This window comes from Diuraphis noxia, unplaced genomic scaffold (assembly GCF_037042655.1).
Source record: "Diuraphis noxia isolate RWA-SAM2 unplaced genomic scaffold, SU_Dnox_SAM2 contig0003, whole genome shotgun sequence".
NCBI lineage: Eukaryota > Metazoa > Arthropoda > Insecta > Hemiptera > Aphididae > Diuraphis > Diuraphis noxia.
This window is the reverse complement of record NW_028301713.1, coordinates 55,686,487-55,703,243: the sequence shown is the minus strand read 5'-3', so window position 1 is coordinate 55,703,243 and position 16,757 is coordinate 55,686,487. Positions and strand designations below refer to the sequence as shown.

Here is a 16,757-nt window from a genome sequence, read left to right as displayed (position 1 = left end):
GTGTCATGTAGAGGCTATAAATGAGCACCTGTATAGTTATAATTTAGGTATTGTGAGACAAGGAGTCGTCCCCTAAACGGTTTAAAATAATTATGTTTGCGTCGAGAAACGCATCGAAATATTCGAAACGTACCTACGTAACAATAACGATTAAAAAATACTGCAGCATAATAATACCACGCGGTCGATGGTATATAAAATAGTTAATCGACAGCTGTACATCGCAAAATGTGTTAATACCTAACTTTTTAGGGTGAAATAATACGTACTACAATAAGAGGGGTTGCAGAGGAAAATTTCAATTTTTTGGTGCAATAGCTGTCACAATAGTTCATCCATCAACGATGAGTCTAACGTGTGCATCCACTCGCACAATAACTGCGCGCACTCGAACGAGCCGGTTTCGTGCTGATGTAATAAATGACGCATATACTTATTACGTATTTAATATTTAAACACACCTAAAATACTTGCGCTTAGTGCATTATATAATATTATAATTTACTACGATATACCGTGTAATGTATAAAGTTTACTATACGGAAACAAAGAAACCACTCTGGGGCTGCTTTACACATGCTCACATAATATAGATATTGTATATTATAGTATAATAGGTACAAGTATATTCATATTTCTGTGGAGGTATTGTACATGGTTTAAATTATAATTTACAACGTATAATATTATGAGTATAGACACAATTACAAATACCGTGTATGGCGGCACATACTTACTATATTTTATATTATTTGCGGCCCCCGCAAGCCGCCAAGGGGAGGGCGTAAGACGTCGACGACGATTCTATTTTTCCGTGCACTGCAGTATCATCATCGTTTCGTTGGTGGAGCTCATGTGTACAAGAGTGTGTGTGTGAGTGTGTGTGTAATATATCAAACAATATATTCTCTTGTGTATATATAGGAAAAAAGCTTACGGGTGTATTGGAATATTATTATTATATCGCGTATATAATATATATATATATGCTATGATCGTCGTTTCTGTGGAATGTCCAAGCTGTTTGTGTGTGTGTGTGTGTGTTTATTCATTTGAGTGTATATACATAATATATAATATTATGTGTGCGTTTGTGTACGATGGAAGGCTCGCGGGAGTATTTGGCCACGCCCACGCAACGTGCGCTCCGAGAGCCGACAAAAGAGAAAACACTGACGGCTTCGAGTGTCGTCCGTAATTATAGGGTTGCTCGGGTATACCGCGGCGGCGGCGGTACACGCGGACATGTATTATACATATACATAATAATAATAGTAATAATAATAATAATAATAATATAGGTTCATACGCGTAGGTAGATAAAATATAATATACGCGTTGTCCTCCTAGTGGTTCCCATAGTTGCGCAGATAAACATCGTCGTCACCGCCACTCGTTATAATATATGATACAACCAAACTATACCCACATTACGATTCAATTCGGTGTCATTTTTTCGCATCTTAGAACTTACAAGTTCATGTAACTCATCTTATTCCACGATTTTTCAGATTTTTCATATATTATAATATGCCACATCAAACCTGATGTAACATATTATAACTGACGTGATGGACGCAATGAAGTGGAATGATGATATCCATATACCTAATCTCTCTATTTGTATACGGTTATGTTTTATATAATTTTGTATTAGTTATTGTAATCATGTAATTACCTTATACCTAGTTCACTCATCTGTTTACATTTGATCAATTACTAATATTTTTTATTTATATTTAACTATCATTTTAAAATAGCCAAAAAAATATGTCTATTATATCCATAGATGTAGATAGCCATAGGCTAGGAACGTTTTATTATTAATTTAAAAAAAAAAATATATATATATATATATATATATATACCTAATCAGTAATCAATTCTTTAAACAATATTTTGTATAATAATATTCAGTAAGCTCTTTTAAAGACGATCTCCTAATTAAACAACGAATTAAGTGGGAAATCGTATATCGTGAAAAATTTTTCATCGATGAGAGACACTGGACAATGAAATGATCATGATAATTTTTAAAACTAATCATCTATACTGTATTGTTTGTCTATAAGGGTATAATAAATATGGATTTTTAGGCAACCTGCTGCAACGAACGATCTTTTTCTTGCATGCGAAAGATAGATAAATGTGATAAAAGTGGTGCAATCTTTTAGATTTCATCGGCAAAAAGTACTGTAATATATAAGCAGAAAAAAATCATACAAGTGTTTACTCCAATAGTTAAATAATGGAAAAGTAATTATAATATATTTATTTGCTTTGTTGTATAGGTTATGTGATGAATAAGTAAATTGCGGAATATATCGTGCAGAAAATCACAGTGCGCGAAATGTCATGTAGATACTAACAAGATTGTAATACCTATATATAATATTATCAGGTCAGTTACAGTCCTGAATATATTACACGATTTATCTTGTACGATCTAATTAATAAATTATTTTAAATAATAGTATTTCTTATTAGTCTGCGTATAGATCTATCGTTTTAATTTGTCAGTAAAATAAATTTCAAATTCAATATAAATCATGATAACGAATACATATATTATACATACTAGACAGTTTATAAATCGTCTATAAGTGATCTATGAATTATTATTATCTATATATTATAATATATTACATTCTATGAACGTATTATAGTAGGTATACGTAAGGTTTGGTTGGGTTTGTACCTATACTGGCTATACTGTTAACACCTTACAGTATGATTTCCAGATTTTTTTTCATTTAAGACGATCAACTATTTTACAAGTCATTTGTGTTATTAGAATATTATTCGCGCACGAGACTATATTATATGTTGTTATAATGAAAAGTACGCCGCAGCAAATTCGATCACGTTTTTACGCCTAAGTCACCAGTGCGTGACAATTCTTTTTTTATTACCCTACAATATATTACACAATATAGGTTAGTGTGAAAACGAATAACGAAGTGGATATGTTATACAATATTTACCTAGTACCTACTTATAATATTATTTATATACGCATGCTGATGAGCTGGACGTGTTATTGGCGAAAATCGCATGTACGAGTAATATGTTTGTTTGGTTGTGGACACAAGGGTCTCTAAAAGAGATAATATAAGTATATAGTAACATAAATTAAAATCATAAAGTCTGATATACACAATAATTTTCACTATATTATAATAGTTTAATCTCTAAATGATAAAACAGTTCACATTAAATGATTGCGCAACTTACAAATGAAAATGAAATAAGTTCAATATTGAAATTCCTCATTGTAGTCTGCAATGATTTGTAAAACTTTGTGTGCTAATAAAATAAAACAACAAAATATGTAAATTTTTCATTTCTCACATGGACTATTATTCGTTTAAGGAAAGTTTTAGTATTCGTTAAAATATATACCGGGTGATTCTTTTATCATTGAACACTCTTTATTTCAAAAAGTATCAATGTTTTTGAAAATATTTTTTTACAGAGTTTCATGTTGTTAAAAAAACAACATTTTTTAATATTTTTTATCCTTATAATTTTTTAAGTTTTTTACTTTTTTGAATGACAACATAGAGTTTTAATATCATATTCCAAAGCAGAATATTTTTCTTATTATTTTGATACGTAAAAATCGAATTTTGGACGAGTAGTTTATGAGTTATAAGTATTTAAAGTTTAGACAAGCGGAGTAGTGGACAAACATTTTGCGGGGTAACCCGTACCACTCCACTCCGCCAATCTAAACTTTAAATACTTATAACTCATAAACTACTCGTCAAAAATTCGATTTTTACGTATCAAAATAATTAGAAAAATATTCTGCTTTGGAATATGATATTAAAACTCTATGTTGTCATTCAAAAAAGTAAAAAACTTAAAAAATGATAAGGATAAAAAATATTTAAAAATATAATTTTTTAATAAAAACGTTGGTTTTTTAACAACTTTAAACTATGTAAAAAAATATTTTGAAAAAAGTAAATACTTTTTTTAAATAATGAGTGTTCAATGATAAAATAATCACTCTGTATATAGGTATAAAGTATACAATGTCATACTGTGTATAGTAGTGACCATAGATACCACACTAATGTTCTTTGCGTATGGTTTACAGATAGGATTTTGGGATAACTATAGAAGTGTGTTCTTTATTTGCAATAGGTATATAACGCCATACTGACAACAGCAAACCACAACATTTCCTATCGCTGACAATTGTATAACGTGACCAATATTATGGTACATAGCTTTAGAATCACAGAATTAGATTTTGCGCGAATAGTTACTTTTAAAGCACATTCTCGGTAGTTTGTACAACTGCGCGTATATGACTTATAAATGCATACTTTTTATCATGCCAATATTGTACTGTCGAATTAATCGTTTATTATTTATTACATGATGGACTTACACATATTATGGTGGTTATTAACATATTTTATCATTATTTTTTTTCAACCCGTAACTTATTCTATAACTCCAATAATCTCTATTTCTAAGCAATCGACATTTCTTATAGTTCCTTCAAATAGAGTATTGACTTTGCATCATTTTGAATTTGTCCTTTATAAGAAGTACGAGGACACTCCCTAGTCTTTTTCCTTTCAACATACGCCTTCTATATAAATTATACTATACAACTATTCTGTATGTCTCAGGATGGCATGTCCAACCATTGTCCATTTTCTAAGTCGTTTTAACCGCATTTATAGATGTACGTTATTCTTTTACAATTCAAAGTAAAAGTACCTCCTACGCTCATCATCGTTAGTTTGGACTTAATCCTAATTATACTTTCCATACGTAACCAGTGCCACGTTTCAAAGGTATCTAATTTTTTTTTCGATATCAACATATATATATATATATATATATATATATAATATATGATTCCTGATTCACATCATCCATGTGTTATGTTGCTGTACTAATTTCCAACCATACGTCTTAAAAAAAGTCTCTGGATCATATGCCCACTATATGTACCCTTGGAGCGCTACCGTGCAACAGAGAGAGGAGGACCCGATCGGATTGGATCTACAAAATATCATGTTATACATAATTATTAGATATATGTATTATGTACACAGATACACGTAATATTATACATATACGTTTAACACTCTAGGTAGTTTCGAACTGATCGTGTAGTTCGTCTCATCACCGCGAGTTTGACGGACGGCGTGTGAAAAAAACAACAAAAAAGGAAGTATAATGTATTACCCACATAGAAGTGATGGTAAAACGTTATTATTAGCGAGCGGTGCGTTGGTTCACGCGTCTGCTACACATAGCATAGGTGCCGGCATCACATATTATATGTATATAATATATATACATTATAATATAATTCCCGTCGAGGGGGCACAGAAGTGTTTTGCGGTCGGATGGCGAACAACCCGACATAAGTATATTACACGTGTATAATATATATGACGCTAAATCTAACTCTATATGTCTCTATACACATATATTATAATACAAGCATATGATATTATTACTCTGTGATATATACGTGTAGCAAAGTATATATAGTGCCTACATAATTTAAAGTGTGTGTGTGTGTGTGTGTGTGTGTGTGTGTGTAGGGCGGGTAATTGGAATTTAAAAAGATAAACGCGAGCGGCGTGTGTGTGTGCAGTGTATGTACGGAACGACCCGATACAATAGCGTATTATGTTTAAGACACACATCGGCAGCGGTCCGGTCGTATAATTTTCGTCTGCGCTCAGCCACACGGACCCAGGTGTCGGGTGAACGTATTTGCGGTTATAAGAATAAAAGGTTTATTCTTCTTCTCCTCTTCTTATTTTTTCCAACACGAGTTGTTATTATTGTATTTATGTGTGCGTGCTATGAGCGCGCGCTCGCGTGTGTGTGTACGATAGGTGTAGAGCTGTAGCACAAATATACGGGACCGCAAAATATATAAACTTACTTTTCAGTCTTGTTTATTTTTTATGGCCCCGGAGTTCAGGCCTTCAAGAGGCGGCAAAGTTAATGAGTACGACGGATTTTTTATTATTATTATTATTATTGTTATTTACTACGCCGGCAAAATGCGAAAATCTACGATTTTATTTTACTTTTCGTAGTTAGCGCTCAAGTTTTAGTGCAAGAAAAAATATTTTATGATATATACGTACATACTTATTATACCTATATAGTATATATATATACATAATAACTATAATAGGCGTTTGAAAAATAACAGACATACGCAGTATATATATATTGTAAATGTCTGTATAAATCAGCCAGCCTCTGACTTATATACGTAAACCACCTTTGCTATTCTATATTATTTCATACTATTATACTATATTGTATTATACATAGCTACAATTTTAATGATGTATTCCTAGTTCCTACCTATATAATATTATAGGTTAAAAGTGTTAAAACAATTGAATACATTTCTATATACTTTTATTAATTAAAAATTCTTAACTACTCCATTTTATATATAAACAATATATTATGTGTACAACATTAATTAAGGTTAAGCTTTTCATTGATATATATATATAAAAAAAAAAAAAAAAAAAAACAATTAATTTGTTACTTAAAAACTTGTATGTATATACCAATATACCTGATCATTGATATAATATTAACTATTTGCAAAATTATGTTCATACCTACACATCTATGAACACATTAAATAGAGGTCATTAAAAAAAGCTATTTGTTTCATTATTGTCTTACAAAAATCATATAGGTCGTATCAATAAAAGTATCATTAACAGTGATAAAAATGATTTGTTAAGAAATTGTTTAAGAGGACGTTATATTTACCCACGCGTTTAATATTGTCTCAGTGTCTCCGTCTTACAGACGTACAAAATAAAAATAGTTCGTTCACTAGTTTCAATAGTGTGATGTTAATTTTGATATAGAATGAACATCATATAAAATCATAAAAAAATAATCAAACTTTCAGCTTATAAAATTATTTGTCTTTAAATTATAATATTTTTTTAATATTTTTATTTTGAAGAAATCAATACAGATGTGAAATTTTACGAATAAAAAATGCTCTAATCTCTCTTGAAAATTAAAATATCGAATAAAAGCCGATGTTTGAGAGTACAGATAATGTTTTTACTCAAAAGTTTGATAATAGGTATAGGTCAATGAACTCCGACATCAAAACTATCAGCGCAGAGATAGTTGACAATGACAAAGATAACAAATGTATGAGTATATTATCATCTTAATAAGGAAACCAAAACTGAAATATGATAAATAAAAACTGAAAAAATTCGAATAGGTACTTTTTTAATCAAACTAATAAGCTTGCAGAGTATCATGAATAATATTTATTTACATGCTCGTACTAAATATACTAAGTTTATATATGGCATATTAATATAATATTGATTATATATTATGTGAATCAAATAATTTTATTAGTAAATAATTTAATTAGTATATATTATGTACATACCTAGGCTACGAATATTCTGCAATGAAAAATCTTCGATGGATAATGAACTGTGCTTAATGTGTTCTATATGACATTTTCTTAAATTATTATTAATTATAATATTAAAGAAGTGGCATAATAAAATTGATTACAACAGTAAGATTGTAATTATTATAAAAACAAAATAATTATCTAAAGGGATAGAAAATATGAATAAGGATAGGCTCATAAAGTAAAACAATTAGTTTTCTTCGTTAGCTTTCACAGCTGAAGAGTGAATTAAAAATTATTTTGATTGATTTCTTTAATATATATTGTTAACGGATCGATTGTGTAATCAAATATTTCAAAATATTATGTTCATTGGTAAGTAAGTACATTATATTTTATATAATTATGTAAAATGTTTTTTATAATTCATAATACTATTTCAAGGAACTGATAATTTGAAATAGCTAGGTATACCATACTATAATTTATAAATATGATATAAATTAATAAATAATATGCGCTTATTAGTATTAATTATTATTTATTACATTGACGTATCATTAAAATGTTGACGTGAATTATTTATCAAATTTATGATTGAAACAAATGGAACTGTTATAATATTATATATACAAAATCATAAAAAAAATCAACAAATAACAGTTTATCATATTCATCTATCTAGATTTATATTTGATTTAATGTTAAATATAAACTTTTTGGTGTTGTTTTTTTAGTACCTAATTAAATTTGATAAAATTATAGTTGAAGTTATTATAAAAATAATAATATAAAGTAAAGTAGGTAGTGTTATCAATGATTTCCTTAAAACATATTATGAATTTTTTTCCAAAGGCTATTAAACCTTTAAACCTTCCAATTATTATTATACTACCTATTCATTAAATTTTGTTTTAGTTTGAAAAATAATAGTTTTTGATAAACGTATACCGAGTATTGACCTAAGTCAATAAAACTACTCGAAGGTATATTCATCAAAGGTTTATCATTTTTTATTTATTTTAATGACATACAGAATACCACGTATACCTATATATGACTTAATAAAACGTAGATAATTTTAATCGTATAAACGGAATAATAATGTACCTCAACAAACTAGCGGTTAACGTTGTACCAATACGTAGTGTAAATACAATATTTTATAGATTAGGTTAATAATAATTTAAATTAATAATCATATTTTTTTTTTTAATTGGCAAATCATTTTTTCTTCCTTATAATTTTACTAACTTGTTTTGCTCTGATGGATTAGTGTTAAGCAACGGTTAGATTATACAGAGTAATTTATAAAAGACAAGACATTTTAACATTTAACAAATTTCATCTACGGAATTTAAAAAAAAATCTAATCCAGGTAAAAGATTTAAGTGAATTTATTCATATGAATTATTATACACTTTTACTAAATAAGTACTTACATTAATTGCAACTTATCATTAATGTGATGGTTAACACTTTTGGATAACAAAACATTTTTAGAGTATTTTAATTAAAAACGTTTTTTCGAAAGTTAAATAATATACTTATTTTATTAAGTGAGTCTTCTTTTGGATTAAGTCTTTAAGTATAAAATGTTTTTGAGTAGACAAAAATAAGTTTAAAATACATTGAAATATTGAAACAGAAAAACAAAAAATTAAAATTAAATTTTTAACAAATTATATCAATAAGTTTCTATAAGTATATAATATATACTTTAAATATGTAAGAACTATGAACAGTATTTTACTTGTAGTTTAAGTATATTTTTTTATGTAGCAGTATTGCAATTTGTATGTTCGTTACGTTTGGTACAGGCTAAAATTATTAAATTATCATATTTCATACAAATTGGAAAAGTTTTAAGATGTCAAATGATGTTAATATAGATATAGGCACTCAAACTAGCTTACTCTGTATATTATTAAAATATACTTTGTTAATTGGTTCAACATTAGAATATAGAGTACCAACTCAATGTGTAATAAAACTAGATAAAATGCGTTTCTAGGAATTAAAATTGTAAAGTTAAAACATATTGTCATAGTTTGTGTTTTATAATATCGAATACCTACCTGTATTATTTTTATTAAAAAAAACTTTTTCGATTTTTAGATCAAAATACTTTTTTTTAAATGATTGTTATACTATAATTCCTATTAAAATTAACTAATAATTTTATTATTAACCTATTAAGTTCTTTTAAAATAATCGTTTAATACCGTAATCTATTATTTTTTTTTTAAAGAGGTATTATTAGGTACCAAATTTTTAAACGAAATGATAAAATAATTTACAGATTTTGTTGACTATTTTTATTGTTCAGTGCATTGTGAACAGTATATAAGCACAACCTTGAATGTGTGTATTTTTTGTTGCACCATCCACGTGCACCAATGGTAAAACTAATATCAATTATACTATAGTATTTTATTATATTATATATAAATATATTTTTTGATGTACGTAAGTAATAATAACAAAAAAAGTGTAAACCCAAAAGATGATTATCAATTAATTACACATTTATATAAAGCCTTCAGCACTAAGATTTTATACTTGCCGTTACCCCCTCCGGAAGCCAACTGCAGTATATAGATATAGGTGTTGTAGTACACGGAAGAAAATCAACACCGGGCTCCAGGTGTCTATATAATATGTATTTTGGGTTTATATATGTATCAAATTATATACATGCATATAATATAATAAAGTAGTGTGTAGTCGTTTGCGCGTAATGCGTCCGACACCTTTATTATTAAATAAAACATCTGCTTTTCTTTACACCACAAAACTGGCGTTAGATCCGATGATCTTAATCTCGTAAAAACTTAAGTGGATATATAACTATAATCATCATTTTTCACCTTCCGAGTATTGTTATTCTATCATTATTGGTTCCAACCCCTTTCGCGCTGTGATAATATGTGCGTTTAGTTGAATAATAATAATAATAACTAAAAATAAATCAATAAAAAAAAAGTGAAAAGTTGGCGATAACCGGTCATTCACGCGCGCGTTCCTACATCTACACCTATATTGTAATTATACTGATAAAGAGTGTAGATTGATTATATTTAACTTATTGAATATTATCAAATAATCAAGAAATAAAACACCGGAATTGAATTCAAAATCGAAAGTTCTAAACACGCGTTTAATAAAAAAAAAGGTTGCATATAGATACATACATAAAGTATTTCCATAATACACACATTTTATATTGACAATTCAGTTTCAATTATTTTAAATGGTAACATTATTTTCCAAAAACATTAAAATATTTGTCAACCCCTTCCAAAAGTAAAATTGGTCTTCATATTTGTCTTAAAATGGTAGGCATACAGCGTACATACCTAAACATATACATAAACTATGGAAATAAATAAATAAAACCTCAGCAAGATATAAATCCTTCAACTGACCTTCAAATAATTACTATTTATAAATTCACAAAAATCGTTTTCTGTATCATAATATAGTGTATTATTCAACTCGAGAGAAGTGTCTATATATAATATATAGTATATAGAATATACCTACATCCTACATAACCTTTTACATATACTATCCGTTGTATTGTTTTAGTGGCTATGTGTGTTTACAAAAAACAACTTTTTATGTGCAAACACATAAACGAGCAATTAAATTAATCTACTTATTGATTTTTACTCTGTCCATGAGCAGGTTTATAATTTTGTATACACTTATAAATTCACGTGTATGTATGAGTGTATAGTTATAATTATATCTAAGAAAAAAAAAACAAACGCAATATGAAAGTCCCACACATCGCATGCATCAACATGAAACAGTTATTATCATCGCTTTAGTAAATCATTATTTTGTTTCTCAATACTAGTCACTACCTACCTGTGTATTATAATAAGGTATTATATGTATATTATTATATTATATACCTAAATAATAATGATAATACCTATGTATATTATATATAAGTACCGCCTATAATTGATATTTGTTTAATAATTCCAATATGATAATGAAACCTGCAGCAAGTCAATATTAGTATAATGATGCCAGAGGACAAAAACCCGTGGAAAATTATACACAATATTGACTATATACAGTACTATTATTAAATACAAATATTATATATATTATGGTATATATACGCTTGGGTAGTAATTGGTCTAATGTGAAAAGTCACTCAACCAGTACCTGATGGTAATTAGAATAATAATATGATGGTTGCCAAATCATATGCAATTAAATTATCAGTACATATCAGTATAGAACATATAGATTATAGAATTGCATTTAATACGAACGAAATACCATCTTGTTATTATCGTTTTAATATTTAACGTGATATATACGAATAATAGATTAATGTGTATAAATATTTTTCGCACAGCTTCTATGAATGAAGCATTTTTCCACAAAAAAATTCATCTATCACATCAATATGTTATGTATATAGGTATTAGGCATGTACAAGTATATTATACGCACTTTTTAACGTTTAATATATAACGTCTCGGCACGAGCTAATAATATAATCGGTACGTAATATGTATATTTAGTACCTATACCTATATAGCATATACTTATATTGTATACCTATATATATGATTACAAAAAAAAAAGAGTGATTCGATGGTTTTATCAAGTTTGTAGTCACGCAATTCACGGAGGAATTTTTTGTATATGAGTATAATATATATGTATGCATGTATGTATGTATGTACATATTTTATACTGGCACTCTGTCGTTTTTTTTCTTTTTTTATTACATCAAATCAGTCATACCAGCTCGAAGAGCTCCCTCGAAAATAAGTTTGGAAGTGCTCAATGCCCCTCGAGAAGTCACTTATTATTTTTATGTCGGGCCGCGTACCCTCACCGCTACAGTCCCCAGTGGCGGAACTAGTGAGTTATAAACCACCGTTGCGTGGAACGTGGACTTAAAGTCGATATTAATGAACACGAACAGTAGGTTTATATATATATATATATATATATATATATATATATATTTGTATATATGTTATATACAAATATACAACTATATTATACCTATATATATATTATACCATCAACACTCGAGGGACGGGTTGAAAGAATTACCTTTTCCCGCGTTTGAGTTGAGTTCGCAAACACAATATTATACTATAAGAATACGAGTATAGTAATTTTAGGTATACCAGCTATATTTAGCTGATATTAAGAAATATTAAAATACAAATTAAATTTTTTATTTTTGTTCAGTTAAGGTTGAAATTGTTAGAAATTAGTAAAATCATATAACAGAGTAGCAGGATATTCAAACATTACATCAAGCTTAAATTGCAATTCTACATCATTTATGTATATGGTACATACATATTTTATATTGCATAGTAATATTTTATATTGCATAGTAATATATTATATTGTATTTTATAGAATTCAAATTTATTACACCTACATCAAACATGACCGGATGTCTAGCTCCAAGTGTATGTATAATATTATATTATTATTTTCAGATATTTAGTAGGTACTAATATGGTACTATACTATGATTATTTGATCAATGATTAAGTGAACCTCACTACTATCGTCGACGCTGTGGTAAAATATTATTTCTTATTGTTGTTGTGTCTTGTGTATATTTGAGTAGGTATATAATAAGTGTAGCATTACAATAATATTATAATATGACGTATAGTAAATTAAACGTAAACAAGGAGTCTATAGTGGATGATATTTAGTTTGTGTGCGACACCTAACCTACCTATATCAAAATAAAATACATACGATTGTGTTTTGTGTGTTTTTTTTTCATTTTGTATAAGTTACGATGGTCGTGTTTTATATAAATATACAATATAATATTATTATCTGATGGAATAGAAAACAAAACATCATAAAGTATATTTTTGTGTCGTAGGAAATAGGAATTCACGTGTACATTAGTACCTATACACTATTCTTATATTATATGAACACAACATATGTAATGATAATTTAAGCACATATCATATTAAATATTAATATTATCTTTCCAAACAATGCATAATATTTTATGTAGTATTACACGGCGCGTATAACAACAGCAACCATAACTATAACACGAAATTGTGTGTAAGTGAGTATTCGTATATTGTGTGCATTAATGCCTATACATAATAGTGAGCTTGTTACACGTTTATAACGCGGACAATGGGTCCGACGGTTGTGAATCATTTAGAAGTATAATATAGGGGAATAAGAGTATCTATACCTATAACTTAATAATAAATTATTTTTAATAATAATAAAAAAAAACGAATACGTTTAAACGCATATATGTACCTATTATATACATGCATGAGTGTATAATACAATCTAACTATATATATTATAACTATGTGAAAAACTTATGCGTTTTAAAAATTAATTGATATTTATATGATAATGTCATCGAGCCTCTTCTGTAAGATTACTTATACGTAATCTGTGAACCACAGGAGTACAATAATTATATATATTATTACATAATACATAGGTACTACGCTGTACCTATTATACTAGTATCATATTATTAAACTTATATTAAAAATATGAAATAAATAATATTACATGTCGATTGATCGAAATTATTTTAGTACCTACGAGTTTAAATTATTTTTTGGTTTATTCATTTTTTTATATTAAATTTTTTAACTAGTAGGTATAGGCTAATATATTACTATATAAGTTGTACGAATTTTCGCATTACACTTGTACGTTTATAGATTGCGTTATTCATAATATGAATTTAGACAGATAATGTAATAATAATTAAATCGTATAATAAAGGAAAAGTAAAAAATAAATCGTAACGGATGGCGTACGATGGACATTGGGCCTGCGGGGGCCATTATCAAAGGAATGATGATGGGGTAACGATAACTATCACATACGTATATCGTATAATATAGAAGTATATGGAAGGTGGTTACCTCGATCGAGCTTATACCACAGTTGCAGGCGTACCAAGGATCAAGGATTTATAGAACTTCACTGTCGAATTTTCAAGTACACGCGTAGGGATGTATTCCAGTGAAGATATTCTGAACCAGCCAGGTGCCCAGGTCCTAATCGTGGCAAGCACAGTCGAGAAAAAACACTGACCATATTATGGTTTACGGTATTACTCGTGATGAACGGGTAACCTAGCAGATAATAATTTCCGTCAATCAGTTTCGTGAAACTGTCGTTATACAGTCTTACAGCCATTTTTTTTTACAAATTCACACAACCTTCGCGTATATTTTTGTCAAGCGTTTTCGCTTTTCTTATCTGTGTTTACCTACGTATGTATAAATGTTTTTAAGTATTGTTCGAACTTATGGCGATAAGCCAATCGTTTTCGTGTCGTTGTCGTTGTTCACAGTAAGTAGTACCTAACTTTATAGCGTGAACTGTTGTTGAGTGGTAACGTTCTTAATCACTTTAGATCCGATGATACACTATATGTGCCTGTTTCTGGAGGATTATGCGCCTCAGGGGAATGATTACCGTCAAGGTAAGATGGGCAAGATGCACAGAGTCATCATAGTGCATTAGAGAAGTTCGTATTATTCAAAAGTTTTTCCTTGTTGGAATAGACCGTTCCATACTTTCATACACATAATTATGCATATTATGGTCCAACAACCAAATTACTTAGAAATAATTTAATAATTTGCATCAAATAAAAGTATGAAAGTAGGTTTGAGAAATTTCAAAAACTTAGGTAAAATATTAAATAATCATAATTTTAGTGGATCATATAAACATGAAATAGTAATAATATAGACAATAATTTAGCGACATGTCGATGGTGAGTATATTTGGTGTAAAGTTACATTTAAGAGTACCAGCTATATATGTATAATTGTCAGGTTTGAGAGACAGTAGATCAGATCGTTTTCGGTGTTGTGACTAGAGAATTGGGAATCGCACAAGTGTGACGCTCATATTGCTCATTTGTTAAACTATAATTATTTCAGATATTATAATATTATAATATTACACTTGCCGTACCGCAGTCGTGTAGGTTCGTAAAGTTGGCAAGCTGTGGGAACGGTGGCAAGACGGCAGCGGCGGCGGCGGCGGCGGTGGCGGCTGCGGTGTTGACGTGATGGTGCGGCATGTAGTGGAACGGTGGCAGTGGGGCAGACGGCCCTGGGAATATGCTAGACGCGGCCGCTGCGGCCGCGGTGGCCACGGCGAATGACTGTTGTTGGATCAGGTACGCGTACAACTCCGCGTATCCGTTGCTACCACCGCCATTATGGTGATGGTGAGCACTGTGGAGGAACTGTTGCTGGTGATGATGATCGGCTAGCTGAAGCGGTTGTCCCGGTAGCAGACTCACCGGCGGCGGGTACCGGCGATGAGGCCGTTCAGTCTGCGTCGGCGGTGGTGGCGTAGGTGACGACGACGACCGTTGAACATCCGGTGGCACGGCCTCGTCATCCCCGACGTCTCGGTCGTGATGACGATGGTCGTCGTCGGACGAGTGTCTTCTGCAGGCGCCGCCCGGGGCGATGATGCTCTCGATGGTGAACGGTTTGGGCTTGTGCTGCCGGTGCAGGTGGTTGGCCATAGACGCGGAAGTCGCGACGGCCGCCGTGGTGCCGCCGATGGCGGTGTGAATCGACGGCGGTGACAAAGACTGTTCGGTGCCGATCGGCGACGTCGCTCCGTCCGCTGACATAACGATATTGCTATTGCGGTAGGGCGGAAGTGGCAGTGGCAGCTGAAGTCCGACCGGCAATGGGCGCAGTGGTGGCGAGTCGGTATCAAAGTCAGCGACGGCGGCCGATGACGATGACGGCCTACCAAACGTAGCCTCCAACAATGCCCGGTCGGCGGCTGGCAATTTAAACCTCTTACGGCGCCGTAGAAACGATCCATTCTCGAACATGTCTAGGGCGTGCGGGTGTAGAGTCCAGTACGCTCCTTTACCCGGCTGGTTCGGTCGACGGGGAATCTTCATGAAACAGTCGTTGAATGACAGATTGTGTCGCAACGAGTTCTGCCACCTGAAACACGGGTTGAGTTATAGAACATACAGTTTAGGTGAATTAAATATTAAATATTATATTATATTATATGACATCATATTGAATTATATTGTTATACAATAATTTATAATATTAGTTATGAGTCATAAGTCATAACTTATGACTTTTGATGTTAAATTTTAAGTTATAAATCTAAAAAGAAGTGAGAAGGTAACCACTCTACTGTACGGTAGGTGTCCGAATGTATTTTGCCGATGATTGCATCACTGTATATAATGGACCAATATTTTAATGATATAATTACAAATTTAAAAAAAGCTCGTATTTTTTTCAGCCAAATATGCTAAAAAGCACACGGTAGT

The 16,757-nt window shown here is 30.4% G+C and overlaps 1 protein-coding gene across 3 annotated transcripts in view; it reads right to left on the bottom strand.

Moving 5' to 3' along the window:
* LOC107165473 (uncharacterized) overlaps positions 1 to 16,757 on the bottom strand; it is a 49,261-nt gene that overhangs the window by 22,937 nt on the left and 9,567 nt on the right. Inside the window, exon 2 of one of the 3 annotated variants that reach the window (XM_015513718.2) lies at positions 15,399 to 16,413. In XM_015513718.2, the coding sequence (XP_015369204.2) occupies positions 15,399 to 16,413 (1,015 nt within the window). The remainder of the gene's footprint in view (positions 1 to 15,398; positions 16,414 to 16,757) is intronic. The other 2 variants (XM_015513719.2, XM_015513717.2) reach the window with 2 other exon arrangements.